The 14,407-nt window shown below is 52.3% G+C and overlaps 1 protein-coding gene across 1 annotated transcript in view; it reads right to left on the bottom strand.

The window, feature by feature from the left end:
• Window positions 1-699: 699 nt before the first annotated feature.
• Window positions 700-14,407, bottom strand: part of SH3PXD2A (SH3 and PX domains 2A) — a 65,949-nt gene continuing 52,241 nt past the window's right edge. The window contains exons 5-10 of the mRNA XM_008571501.1: window positions 13,468-13,585; window positions 8,783-9,120; window positions 7,568-7,617; window positions 4,767-4,886; window positions 1,291-2,784; window positions 700-1,179 (exon numbers count right to left, since the gene is read on the bottom strand). Coding sequence (XP_008569723.1) covers window positions 700-1,179; window positions 1,291-2,784; window positions 4,767-4,886; window positions 7,568-7,617; window positions 8,783-9,120; window positions 13,468-13,585 — 2,600 coding nt within the window. The remainder of the gene's footprint in view (window positions 1,180-1,290; window positions 2,785-4,766; window positions 4,887-7,567; window positions 7,618-8,782; window positions 9,121-13,467; window positions 13,586-14,407) is intronic.

Below are 14,407 nucleotides of genomic sequence, written 5' to 3'. Positions count from 1 at the left end.
TGGGGTGCCTCAAGGAGGGCAGCCTCTCTTCCCAAGGCCAGGCCAGTGACAGCTCGGAAAGGAGGTCCTTGCTGGCAGCTGGCAGCTGCTTTCTCTTCAACTAACAGACACGGACAGTGGCCTGGCCCAGGGATGGGCTGATCTCACAAGAGGCACCTCCGAGCCCCAGAGCCGGTGGTGTCTTCTAATGCACCCACCTGTGGCAGGGGGTGGCAATCCCTGGGAAACTAGCACAATCCACAAATACAGATGAGGACAATACAAGGCTACCTCTGGTGGCAAGGTGACAGCTACCACAATTGAGCCAAGCAGGGCAGGACACCGGAGGGCCCCATGACCACATCTTTTCCAGGTTTGCAGCAAAGGCACCACTGGGATTTCCCACATGGCCTGTCCCAAATAGTGCACAGTCCATAGGTGAAGTCACCAAGGTGCACATGAGTCTCTGCTTTCTCATCTCTGGGTCCTAGGCCTGGGACTCCCCTGCCCATTCCCTTCCCTACTCAATGTGGGTCCCCACTGTACCCTACCTTTCAGCTGAGGGACAGCCTGGAAGGGGGCATCTTTGAGGTCACACATCCCACAGAGTTTAATATTGCCCGTCCCCCACCCCCTCCCATTTTTTCCGCTCTCTTGTCTTCATCTCACCGCTCATCCAGTGGGCGGCACACTGAGGCTGGAAGGACCCCAGGCCCTCCATTAGTTCTTTTTCTCAAGGTAGTTGGAGGGCACCCAGCCTTTGAAGGGCTTCACCCCATCCAGTATCTGGCAGTACCACCAGCCATTGGGGTTCCTCTCCAGAACCTCCATGGACACCCCCTCCTGGAAGCCTGCTGTCTCCTCATCCCCCTCGTAGTCTGCGATAGAGATGTACACATCCTTAAGGTTATTGTGGATGAACTGAGACTTCTCGATGGGTTTGGGGCGCACGGGGGACACGGGGATGCCGTTGCGCTGGGTGGGGAGCAGGGGGGAGTCCGAGCCCTGGCTGGCGGCCCTTTCGGCCAGGCGGCCCTTGGCCTCGGCAGCCGCTGAGCGGGCGGTGCTGAAGGAGGAATTCCGGCGGACGCCTCGGAGGCTGTCAGTGGCTGTGAGCGACTCGTTCCTCCGTAGGGCGCAGGACAGGTTGTTGTCCTTGGGCGGGGGGGACACAAACACTGACTGGGGCCTGACGGCCACCTGCCGCACGCCGTCAGTGGCTGTGAGCGACTCGTTCCTCCGTAGGGCGCAGGACAGGTTGTTGTCCTTGGGCGGCGGGGACACAAACACTGACTGGGGCCTGACGGCCACCTGCCGCACGCCGTTCCTCATCTTCACCGCTGCGGCACCTGAAGTCTTGCTGAAGCCCCCCGGGGGCTTGGAGGGGATGGGTGGTGTGGCCTTCTTGTTCTGGTTGACGGTGTTCAGTGCTTGCACCCGCTTCTCGATCTTTTCCAGGCTGTCTGACTTGCCCTCATTCTGCTTGCTCTTAGCAGTTATGGCGTCTGGCTCTTTGCCAGGGAGGTCAGGCTGCTCGCTCTCTTCCAGCACCAGATAGTGGGAGGGGGCCCAGCCCTCCAGCTCCCCAAACCTCACATACCACCATCCGCTTTCCAGCTTCTCCAGCACTTGCACCTCCACGCCTGCGGGGAAGCTGACCTCTGAGTCCTGGACCTTCTGGTAGGCACTACATGTCACGTAGGAAGTGGCCTGCCCTTCCCAGTCCTTCTTGGTGGCACACGGGGGAGTGGCGGCCGGGAGGGTGATGAGGTCAGCTGAGCCTCTCCTAGACCCCTCACCGGGACCCTCGGAGGCTATATGAGGGGGCAGCTCTGAATCCTCACTCTTGGAGCCCTTGAGACCCCCCCGGAACTGGCCCGTGGGTCTCAGCTGACGCCGTAAAGTGCTGATGTCCATCTTCTCCTGACTCTGTGACTCTGCTCGGTTCAGGAACGGCTTGGGCCGGACCGATGGCTTGGCCCGGGCACAGGAGGTCAGCCCCACCTTCACATCAGCGTCCTTCCTCGCCCCGACCTTGGGAGTGCCACGGATGCCTGCGTCCGAGGCAGAGCGGGGCTTCAAGTCGCCACTGTTCTTGGACAGGGAGGAGGAGGAAGAGGAGGAGGAGGAGGAGCAGGTAGTGTTGATGGTGATGGACGAGGAGAAGGAGGCCGAGGAGTGGTTCTTCCCCAATTCTGCCTGTGCATTCTTCTCTGCCTTGAGCTTTAGGAGCGATGATGACTTGGGGGAGCCTGACTTGGGGGAGTTTTTCCTGGCGAGGGACAGCGAGGATCCCCCTGGGGAGTCACTGTCCCCGGAGGATCCCCTGGCTGACACGGCGTCCTCTGCATATGGCCTGAAGCCCTCATTCTCATAGATGGTCTCTTCTTCTAGGGCGACGTCCTCTGAAGACTCGCCCACCTTGAAGCGGGCCCGCTGCAGCGAGGAGGTGGGCGAGGCCCGGTGGGGCTGGGCAGGCCGCCTGTCCCCAGAGTCTCTGTCCTCCGCAGGCTCCTCACTCGGCTCTGGCTCTGAGTCGAAGCCAAAAGCAGGGATGTCATACTCAGGCTCCTCGTACTTGAGCTTCAGCGGTGAGTCCTGTCTCTCGCTGGCCCCCACAGGAGCCTCCTCGGCCTCCTTGGGCTTGCTGGGGGGTGCCGGTGGGGGAACCTTGGGCCGGGTCAGGGTGCTTGTGCGGCGGCTCAGGTTAGGCTTCTTGCGCTTATCGATGTATGACGCGGGGGCCCAGCCCTCCTTCTCACCGATCTGCACATACCACCAGCCGCCTGAATTCTTATCGATGACCTAGGGGAAGAGGTTAGACAGGCCAGTGAGCTGGGAGATCTCTGGGATGCTATGATGTCCCAGGCTAGGAGCTTCATATTTTGGCTCTAGGAGACATTATCTCCATTTCACAGATGGGCAAACTGAGCCACTGAGTGACCCAAGACCCAATGCAGTAAGTGATGGACCAGAATTCAAACCCAGGAGCCTACCATCTAATGGTTAGGGCAGCTCTCACTCTCCAAGGCCCTCTTCCCTGGTCCTCCAAGTCTGTGTCAACACCCTGGACGAGCTGGCCTCCTCCATAGACCTTTTCTCCTCCTCCCCTTGAGCTACCGCACTTAGAAGCTACCGTTGCCAGTCCCTACAAAACCCGACTCACCAAGGACCCATATGTATAAAAAACTGCCATTCCGCTGCCCCGTCCCACTCCCACCCCCAATATTGCTAAGTCCTAGGTGTCTCAGGTCAGAAGAGAATGGAAAGATGTAGATGAATTGAACTGGGGGTAGAGGCCTGAGGTCAGAGCTCCCTGCAGAACATCTCTCCCCCAGGGGCTACTGCCCATGGCTATTTCACTGTCTGTGGAATCCTGTTGAAATCCCACTGACCGAAGAGATTTCTTTGGGTTGGATGGTTTCCTGTAGAAAGGGTGAGGGACTTTCTAGTCATTTCCCTGTTAGTATAAACTAGTTCAAGGAGCTTCTTCCTTGACTTCCGTGAGATCGGCTGATGGCTGGTAGTATGGTTACTGGCAGTACTGGGGTTCATTTGGACCAAGGAACATAAAGGAAAGATAATTTGGGATTGTGGGACACCCCTGGAAGAAGAAATCCTGGGGATAGGGAGGGGAAGAATGAAGGGGAAGAGAGGTGCAAGGAGGGAAGGGAGGGTGGGGAATGCCAAAGGCCAGCCCTGCCTGAGACCAGCCCTCTGCAGCCCCCACCAAAAAAGCATTTCTCCTTCCTTTAGTCCTAGACTCCATCCTTCACTCTGCCACAGCCCTGGATCTAAAATTCAAGCTAGGGTGGGTCCTAAATATGACAGTTCTGTTACATCATGAGCTTTGTAGGCTCTCCTGGAATCCTAAGCACCATTGAGAGAATGATTTCTCCTGGAAACTTAGTTCCAAGTTCCAGAAGTGGAATTTAAAATATTCACATTGGAGATGTCATCCCTTCAGTAGGCAGAGATCGCCCAATGAATCTGACAGTTTCACATGTATCAGTTGGATGTAACTCCATTATTACACAAAGCCACTCAACAGAAATGACCGAGTCACAGATCTTCTGTCTCCTGGAATACCATGCCCAGCACCAGCCGCAAAACAGAATTGCATAAATGCCAGGAGATGTGCTGGGAGGGAGCATGCGGGGTCTGCTAACCCATTTTGCAGAGAGAAATACTCAAAGCCAGGAAGCAGATGTGACTGCATCCAAGGACAGAGGTCCTGCAGCGTAGACCTGGACAGACCCAGGTGCTCAGTATTTTACTCCACCTGCCTGGACCACATTCTCCCAACAACAGCACTTCCTAATGGGGGTTCTGCAGGGTCCTGGCCCCCAAGGGGTAGAGAGAGCTTGTGGGCATCTGAGCCATACTGCCTATTCTCGTCTCTTTACAGAGACTTCCAATAACATCCTCCAAGGCTCTGAGAAGCCCTGCAATTAAAACAACAAAACTGGTTGGTTTCTGTTTAACCCAGTGTCCTCCATGCTCATCTGATCAGAGAAGCCCTTTGTTTCTCCATTACAAACTCCATCACACGCTTTGGGAAGCAGTGCTGTAAGGCAAGCACTGTGAGCACAGGGTGGAGGCACGAGTCCTGGGTTCTAGTCCTGCCTGTGGCACTGACTGGCTTCAGACAAGTGCTCATCTCTGTGGGGCTCTTACCTTTTCTGCCTGCTCCTCAGGAACCTTACCAGCAAGACCTACTATGGGAAATGCAGTAGGTCTTTGACCACAATGAGTTACAACCCTCAGCCCCATGGCCTGAGGCTCACCTCTGCCTTCTGTCCACCCCGGAAGCTGATCCCGTCAGAAATGCACGACTGGAACTCGGCAATGGTGTAGTATTCCACCTCAACGGAAGGGGGCTCTGGGGGCTTTGGCAGTTGGAACCCCTAAGGCAGAGAAGGACACAGAGAGTAAAACCCACCTAATGAGGACAGTAACAAGGGAAAGGACTGTCACCACTCGGTCCCTAGGAGGTGCAGATGGCTGTTCACAGTAGCCACAGCAGCTGGCCTGAGCACGTATCTGTCACCTGAGTCTCAGGGAATATCCCCAAGAGACTGCTCTCCTGAGAAGGCTTCCTCGTAACACTTAGGATTCACTTGAGCAATCAAAATGCTCATTATTAACACAGTAATTTCTACCCATACATCTCTGGAGGCCCAGTTTTCAGATGCCTCAATAGCTGGCTCCCAAAATTAAAAAAAGCAAAATTAAAAAGCAAAGGAACTGTTCTAACAAAGCCTGTGCACGCTGCCCTGTGGGAGAGGGGAGCCACTGCCCTGAAGTCTAGGGGCAAGGGGCTGCGGGGGACATCTGACGGCAGAGGCAGGAGAGTGGTGTGCACCCCCCTCGAAGGATGGGATGGGAGTCCAGGGGGCAGAGGGGCTGGGTGAAGAAAGTCTTTGGTTGATCATCATGATGAACCAAATGGTCAGGCAAACAGTGAATAATTCTGTTTCCTTTGTCACTATGGGCAGGGCAGGACACACCAGAGATCTCAAATGCTGCTCAGAGATGGGCACAGCAACATCTAAACACGACATGCAAGGACACTTAGAATTTGGCTTCAGCCTGTGATTTGTGAGCCTCATTCCTTCATTTTACAACTATTTGTTGTGTGTCTACAACGTGCCAGACACATTAAACCAAATGGATACCCCCTGTCCTGGATCATACATTCTAGCTTCAACCAGTCTCTACTCTGGCTAAAATGGACTTTGTGTCTCCCTATGCATGTCCTCCATACAAAGGGGTTACAACAAAACAACTGGGAAAAAAAGATGAGAAGGGGGAGGGAGGGGGAAGCAGCTGTGGTGTAGCAGGAAGACCTGGGAAGACCTCTGCCTTGGAGCGGGACTCCAGTCCCAGCAATTCATCAGCTGTGTGGCCCTTGAACTCTCTGAGCCTCAGTATCCTCATCTGTAAAATGGAACTAGTAACAGGGTCATTAAGAGGATTACTGAGATAATATACTTAACTTCTGGCCCAGCCAGGGGCATAGAAGAGCTCAGTAAACAGGAGCCTAAACTTTACTCCTCCTGAAACACTCTCCTCTTCTTCTGAACTTTCCTCATCCTTGAAGGCTGAGTTAATCCTGAGGGTGAAAATTGAGCTGCCTATGACTGAGAGTGAGCAAGGGGTGGGAGGAAGCTGGTTTGGAGGGACCAGGTGTGCATCAGTCAACTTTCCCTGCCCCAGTGCCTGGCTCTGCAGCTGTGCACGTGGGCAGATGTGGTCCAGGCCCCAGCCCGGCCTGCAACCCTGGCCAGGTGGGATTCAGCTGGGCCTAACTGGAAACAGCAGCCCTGCCTCAGCAATGCCTGTATTTGGTAAGTGTGGAAGGAATTACTCCATTTGTGCCAAAATCAAGTCTGCCTGAAAATAATTAGCTGCGGCTAAAAAGAGATGGGAGGAATGGAGAATTCACTATCTAGCTGTGTAAAACCCAAAGGGAAAAAGAGATAGAAACTCCTTTGGGACCCATGGCCAGGGCAAGGAAGGTCTCATCTCCAGGGACCAAATCTTCCAAAACCCTATATTTATGGAGGGCCTGCCCAGATCCCAGGGACTGATGCTAACTCTCTCTCCAGGGCAGATGTCACTGGCCACAGTAATTTTTGCTGCTAAGCCCAGGTGTGACTTTAGAATCCTTCTCAACGCAGTGTACCTACCAGCTTGTACAGTCAAGAGCTGACACAGGACATGGAGACTGTTTGCCAGTACTTTACATACATCATCTCATTTCATCCCTATAACAGCTCTGGGAGATGGCTAGTACTGTGCCCATCTTATAAAGACATTGAGGCTTGTGGAAGGTAAGTGACTTGCCTAGGGTCTCTCTGCACCTAAGTGTCAGAAGTGGAACACAAATTCATGCCTGGTAGGCCTGCAGCCCCAATATTTCCACTGCATCCCACTGCCCTGGTAACAGGTCTTTGTTCTAGAGCTCTCAGCTTGCCACCAGCATCACTGCCACCCCAAGTCCTAGCTCCTGATTGCATGTCTGCCTGCCTGAGTGTCTGGACACCAGGAAGCCCCACCCACAGGAGCCAGGGACCCCAGCAGCGTTAATCCTCTTTAAACTTTGGCATGAGATAGTCCTTGCAAATCCTGCCCTCCCTGGAGGATGCTCACTGGTCTGCCTTCTGCCCCCCAGGCCCTGGCATACACCACATCCATTGGGCATTCCTGAGCAAGGCAAAGCTGAAAGGTTTCCAGGCTAACATGGACAGCAGCCCCATTCCCAACCCCTGGCAATGCCCCGGCTGGACACTCTTGCCGGCCAGTCTAAATGTTTATGTCTGCCAGTGCAGTGGCTGGGATAGATTTATTTAGCTTTGGAGTGTGGTGCATTTCCAATTATAAACTATCCATCCAGGCTCCCAGAAAGGCTGGGATCCGCAGGCATCCCTCCCTGCTCCCAGCCCTACAAAGCTGGGAGCCTAAGCAGGGCCCTGAAAAACCCCTGGACGATAGGCCCTGCAGTAAGACAGCCAACTAGCCGGGGCTGCTACAGTGCATCCCCAGAAAAGGAATGAATAAGTGAGAAGAAATTTGGTATACATACCAAGCTGGATTCTCTGCGTGGCGGAGGTCTTGTCCTTAGGTTCGGGGAGCCTAGAAGAAGAAATCTCAGTCAGACTATGGGCAACAGTGCCTACACCACCTTCCCTAGCTTTAACCAACTCCTGATCCTGGGAAGTTCATGCTTCTGTTCCACATTTACCAATGACCTGGTGCTCTGAGTCACTATGGGCACCATGGCTGGGCATCTTCAAGGGGAAACCACTGACTTTTAAGCCTCCTTGGCTGGGTTTTAGGGGGATCCATGAACCCTCTAAAATTATGTACACATTTCAAAATGTACAGACATGGGCATTTTTCAGGGTAAATGGTGTGTAGCTTTATCAATTTTCAGTGTTAGGAGCAGAGACCATGTCTATTTTTTGCTCATTACCAAATCCTTAGATGCCAGGCAAGAGGAGGTGCCCAATAAATATTTCCCAATGGGTTGCCTAAAAGGTTTCAGGCACGAGAGCTAATTTAACCAACTTTGGAGCTAAACTAAAAAACAGCTTTCCTCCAGATTTTAAGAATGGCTGGACATAAACAGAAGCTAGTATCCCCTAATATAGAACAGTTTAACCCTCAACCAAAGGCATTGCTGGGCCAGAGATGGAGAGCCCAGGTTCTCCTGTAACTGTGAGGGCGATTCTTGAAGAATGCCCTGTTGAAACTGCTTGTGGAGAGGGGTAAAGCCTCCACTTCCAAGTCTTTTAGGTTTCCAGTAACTGGTAGAAGGCGATAGAGAAGGAGCAGCTAAGGCCCAGAAAGGTGTTCTCTGATAGGCAGTCACTCCATAAAGCAGCCCTGCATACAGGGCCCACGTTCAGCAGCCCAGGGAAACGTGGTTTTTTGTTTTTTAAAATCATCTTCACATCATCTATTTTGATTTATGAAGCCTTCACTTTAGAGAAAAGAAAATGCTTCTTGCTTTTGGCATACATTTTTCTACAAAGTGACCATTCCTGGCTCTCCATTAGAGGAAAAGGAGGGAATGCTACCCTCCTATATACTCCTGTAATTTATCTTCAGTGGAGCAGCTGGAAGAACCTGAGTCATCAAACTCCCTTGCTTCTGCACTCTTGTGATTAGCTTCACACAAGCTGACAGAGTGAGGGTCACATGGGGGTCTGGTACAGCCCTCTGGCTTCCCTTGCACCCCATACCCACTCTATGAAGAGATTTGCAGGGAGCACCCAGAGGTCAGCAAGGCTCTTACTGATCTGAGCCCTTTGAGGGGCAATCCTGGCCACGGCTGGAGAGCCCTGGGCCAGCTTGGAGATAGTCCTCTCAGGGACGCCCAGGGCACTGCCATTGGAGGCGTTGCAGAGGATGGGCAGACTGATCTCCTTCTTTGCAATGGGGGCCTCGGGGCCCTCGCCTTCAGCTGGTATAGTCTCCTTGTCCCCAGATGCCTTCTTGTTCAGCAGGTTGCTGATCTCCATGATGTTCCCGATGATCTCCACTGGACCTGCCAGATTCTTCTTCCGGGTTGGCAGGTCATCCTTGGCCTTTTTCAGGTAGGATGCTGGTGCCCAGCCCTCTTTGCCCAGGTATCTGTGGGAGAAGTTGGACACATTATCATTAGAGCACTGATGCCTGACCCCACACCCCACTCCCAGCCATGTCTCCATCTGGCCTTGATCAGAAGAGCCTTCTCTACCATGTTCTGCAAGAGACTTGGCAGTCCCACTACTCCAGAGAGAATTGGAACTGAGGGTAGGTGGAAAAGCCACTCAGAACATCATGTCTTCCCCTCTAACTCCTTTTTCTTTGCCGGATCCTTTTTGGTGTGGGCTCTTATTCTCTGCAAAGTCAGGCAAACATAGGACTTTGAGATAAGATTTCTCAAATTTTGGGTTGGCCTGCTGCCTCACAGTCAGTTGAGGGTAATTCTAGAGATACAAAATGAGAAGGTGTGGATGTGGTGTATAGAATTAAACGCCTTATAGGAAAGAGAAGTATTGTTAGAGAGGTAAGAGATGCCACAGGTGAGAGTCAGGAAACCTGAGTTCTAGTCTATGGTACCTTGGACAAGTCCCTGCCCTGGAGTTCATTTTTTTCTGCAAGATGCACGGATAGAGTAGCTGCTACAAGGTATCCAGAAGGATAGACACATCGAGACCAACTAAAAAGATGCCTGTAAAGAAGACTGACTGACTGGGGAGGCTAGTGGTACTACTGCAGGGAGAGATGAGTCAAGCTCATAGAATAAGTCCACAAACAGGCTAAAGGTAACATTTCAAAGTAATGGGGCAAGGATGGATTATTCAATAAATGATTTGGAGAAAAGTGATTACCCAGTTAGGAAAAACAACTAAGTGAGACCTTGACCTCACACCATATAGCAAAATAAAAAATGGAAAGTCATGAATATTTACATAATCTTGGGGGTTTAGAAAGTCTAAGTGGAGCTCCAAAAGCAGAAACCATAAATGGAAAGACTAAAGCACATGACTGGATAAAATTTAAACCACTGGTATGACAAAAGAAAAACAAAACAAAATGAAACAAAACCAAAAGCTTATAAACAAAACAAAAGGCGAATGACAGGGCTGACTTAATTTTTGGTGATTTGATGACTTCTTTTTTTTTTTTTTCCTTTCCTTTTTTGTCTTTTTCCGTGTCCGGCAACGGATCGCAACCCTCAGTATTGCCCCCGCACCGGACTGGGACCGGCAACGGGATCGCAACCCTCGGTGTTGGACCGGCAACGGGATCGCAACCTTCGGTGTTGCGCCCACGCCTCGCTCAGCCAGTGAGCGGGAACCGGTCTGTATGTGGGATCCGAACCCTCGGCGGGAGCGCCACCACGCTCCCAAGCGGTGCACTATAGCAGTGCGCCACCGGGCCGGCCTGTGATTTGATGACTTCTTAAAACAAGCTTTTTCCTTTCTTCCCCATGGTGTTGAGTTTTTATTCAAACACACCAGGAGCTTCCTGGTCCAGCAGTTGCTGGCCAATGTCCCCAAGTCTGGGTTGCAATGTCCCCATCTGCTCCCTGGGACACATCTGCCTCTTTGGAATGGCCCTCCTTGCCAGATGTCTGACAACCTCCTCCTCTCCCCAATATGACCTTGTTCTTGGGTGCTCATTACGTGGGAGAAAAGCAGCATGAAAGCTGAAGTTCCTATCGGTATGCCTGAGCTTTGCTGGAAAGTTCAAGTAGACAGTAGCTTCTTACACTCACATCACAGGAACATGCAGGCAGGCTGTTCCAAGCTCACCTGCTGGGGCTTGGAAGGCAGACATTAGTGAACAAATGGATGGAAGTCAGGGGGCTGTCCTGGCTCCCTGATGTAGTGCAAACAGAAGCACAGAATTTCAAGGGTAGATGGGAGCAACTAGTAAAAATGCCTCTTCTTCACATGAGCCAACAGCCAAGGCTCAGAAAATCAAAGCAAGTAGCAGGGAGCCACACAGCTAGCTGTTGACAGCATCTGGCAGTGCCCAGTGCCCTTGTATCTTGGAGAAAAGATGAAGATACAGCCACAGCCCTTGCCAATGTTTTTCAATGTGAACACTGTAGAGATATAGGGAGAGGGGTCTCCTGCAGTGACGGTCAGGCCTGCTTATAGCCCTGAGTGCTCCCATTTTAAAGCCCGTTATGTTCCTCTGGGGCTACATGGATAAAATTAGATTCCAGGCAGAGAAATGCAAGGGAATCAGGAGGGCGGTATGTGTCTGGGTCCAACATTGCTCACATCTGCTTTCCAGCTCTGGAACATGGAATGACTCCAGAGGAAAGCAAACTGGAAAGAGAGGGATGGAGAGAGAGTGTGTGTGTGTGTGTGTGTGTGTGGGAATGCCTCTTCTTCACATGAGCCAACAGCCAAGGCTCAGAAAATCAAAGCAAGTAGCAGGGAGCCACACAGCTAGCTGTTGACAGCATCTGGCAGTGCCCAGTGCCCTTGTATCTTGGAGAAAAGATGAAGATACAGCCACAGCCCTTGCCAATGTTTTTCAATGTGAACACTGTAGAGATATAGGGAGAGGGGTCTCCTGCAGTGACGGTCAGGCCTGCTTATAGCCCTGAGTGCTCCCATTTTAAAGCCCGTTATGTTCCTCTGGGGTTACATGGATAAAATTAGATTCCAGGCAGAGAAATGCAAGGGAATCAGGAGGGCGGTATGTGTCTGGGTCCAACATTGCTCACATCTGCTTTCCAGCTCTGGAACATGGAATGACTCCAGAGGAAAGCAAAAGAGAGAGAGAGAGAGAGAGAGAGAGTGTGTGTGTGTGTGTGTGTGTGTGTGTGTGTGTAGGAGTGGGGGGAGGAGAAGACAGGAAATGAGGATCAACACAGCCTGGAATGTTGGGAAATGGCATATTTAAGGGGGTGTCTGGCAGCTTTTTTAAGGTGGAACCTTTTCAGCAGCGTTTTCTTAATCCAAGCTCCTGATAGCTAAAGGACTAGGCCATAGGGACAAGAGCTGACCAAAAGCAGCTCAGAGTGACTCCATTGGTCATTTTAGAAAACTACAAAATAATAAACTAAAATAAAACAAAAAACAAAAGAAATCAAAATGAAGCAGTCTTGTAGATAACTTCCAGGCAAGTGAACTAACCTACCAGCCTGCCAGAATATTTGTTGGCCTTCCCATGTCAGACTTGTAGCTGTTGGATTTTCGGTTGGCTCTAGTTTCCATTGCTTAGAGAACATACAAGTTTAGGGGAAGTGGCTTTGGGAAACACATGTCCAGTATGTAGTCCCATTCCATCTAACAACACAAAGGGACATCTCAGCTTTTCTGATATAGGCAACAGGGTAGGGTAGGGGGCTATGTCCCCTCAGGTCACGCTAAGGTTCAGTCTCCATGTGGCCAGTGACTTTCATCCTATCCCTTGGCATAGACTAACCTTTAACACCATCGTGTTCTACTATGTCCTGAGCAACTGTTCCATGACTGCTCACTTCGGTCACAGAGGTGCCACAGCACAATCTTGCCACCTCTGTGGGAAACTGCTCAGAACACACATCCTGCCCATAGTGGGTCTGGGGTTCCCTAGCATGGTGGACTGAGGCACAGTCCCCAGAGCCCACAGATATGGAGCTATCTCTGTCAGCTGGTTACAGGCAGAGAAGAGAGAAGCTGGGCAAAGTCACCACGGCTGAGCCGGTTCCAAAAGAACCAAAAGCATTTCCTGAGCAGGTCCCCCGGAGGGCAGAGGAGGCTGGAAGGGCAGGTCTTAGGTAATGGAGAGTGAAGCCCACAGGGTTTAGTTTGCTTTCAGAAGATCAGGAAAGCCCCTCACTCCCCTACCCACACCTGCAAATGAGCTTCCTAGCTGGGAGGTGTGGTTAGGCCCTGGAAGAGGAAAGGGGCAGGAGAAGGAAGGAAGAGACTTCTGATGGCTGGAGCTGGGCCTTGGCTCAGGTCTCATGCTGCCCCAGCCTGGCAACCAGCCCTGCAGGGCAGAAGGGTTGCATCTACCAGGCATGGATGCCAGAGGCCCGTATCTGGGTCCCTGAGTGCTGAGCCATCGAGGCTGCCTGCTGGGACCTCAGTGAGGTGTGTGGATACCAGCACTCCAGGCGACCCTAGCTGTGGAGCAGACCAGGCAGCCAAGGCCAGACGCAGCAAACCAAATTCAGATGTGCTGAACTCTCCTGGCAGATGCGTAGGAAGGGATTGCACCACTGCCTGCAAGCCGAGCCGGGCCCCTGTGCCCTGTGGCTGTGGCTCAGGCTCTGCTTTACGTGTCCCGGAAGAGAAGCTGCAAGATGAGCACTCTGGTTGAGCTTTTCAGCTGCACAGAGTTGGAGCGGCCCAGGCCTGTGCCGTGGGCACAAAGCTGCTGCCAGTATCTACCTGCCTGGTGGCCACTGCCATTTGGCACTCGGCTCTGCTGCCCAGGGCGCAGGTGGGAGAGAGACATCCACTCCTCTGCCGGGGCTCCTACCTGATGTACCACCAGCCCTCCAAATTCTTCCGGATCACCTCCACGGTGACGCCTTTCTCAAAGCCAATCTCGTCCTTGCTTTGGCTGGTGTAAGGCTGCACAGTGACATACTTCTCCTCTGTGGGTGGGTGGGTGAAGCGAAAAGGCAAGATTATTTGAGGTCGGGGTGCAGGTCCTGCTTCCTGTCTCCTCTGCCTGGCCTGGCTCAGCTGCTTGCCAAGGTGCACTAGGTAAGCACTGGCTTCCCCAGGGAAGGGAAGGACCAGGCCTTGGGGGTGGCAGTGGGGAGGTCATGGGGGCAGGGGTCACTGCTGCTCCCAGTGTGTGCCAAACCCAGCCAGGACCCAGGTTGCCTGGCAAGGCTGTGGGCAGCATGGAGTTGGCTCTCCCAGCCTGATAGCCAGGCTGCCACCTGACCCCTGAAGCTCACTGGGCTGAGAGTAGGGTTAGGAGGAACCTGCCCCTCACAGGGTCTGAGTCAGGAGGTCTGAGACCAATGCTGGGTGTCCCTTGAAGCCTGTGACTTGCTCCTCCTCAGATTGTGCCATGCTTCCATCTTTCCCAGATGTGCTCTCCTAGCCCTGTCCCCACCCTGACCTCTGAAATTCTTCCTTTGTCTGACCTTCAGATGGCTCCAGAGGCTCCTGGCTCCTGGGTGAAGCCCTCCCTGAGCACCCAGCCCACCCATTAGCAGCTGCTCACATAATGTGTTCAAGAAGATTCCACAGAACATGAGTTCTATGGGAGTGGTTACATGTTGCTATGGATTGAATTGTGTCCCCCAAAGTTCCAGATATTAGAATATTAACCCCCACTATGACAGTGTTAAGTGAGTGGGAAATCCTATTATGGTAATTGAAAAGTAAGGCCCTGAAGAGGTGATTAGACTGTGAGGACCATACCCTAGTAAATGGATTAATCCATTGATGGTTTAATGGTG

The sequence above is a fragment of the Galeopterus variegatus genome, unplaced genomic scaffold, assembly GCF_000696425.1.
Source record: "Galeopterus variegatus unplaced genomic scaffold, G_variegatus-3.0.2 Scaffold692, whole genome shotgun sequence".
Taxonomy (NCBI): Eukaryota; Metazoa; Chordata; class Mammalia; order Dermoptera; family Cynocephalidae; genus Galeopterus; species Galeopterus variegatus.
The sequence above is the reverse complement of the archived record's forward strand: the minus strand, read 5'-3'. Positions and strand labels throughout refer to the sequence as shown.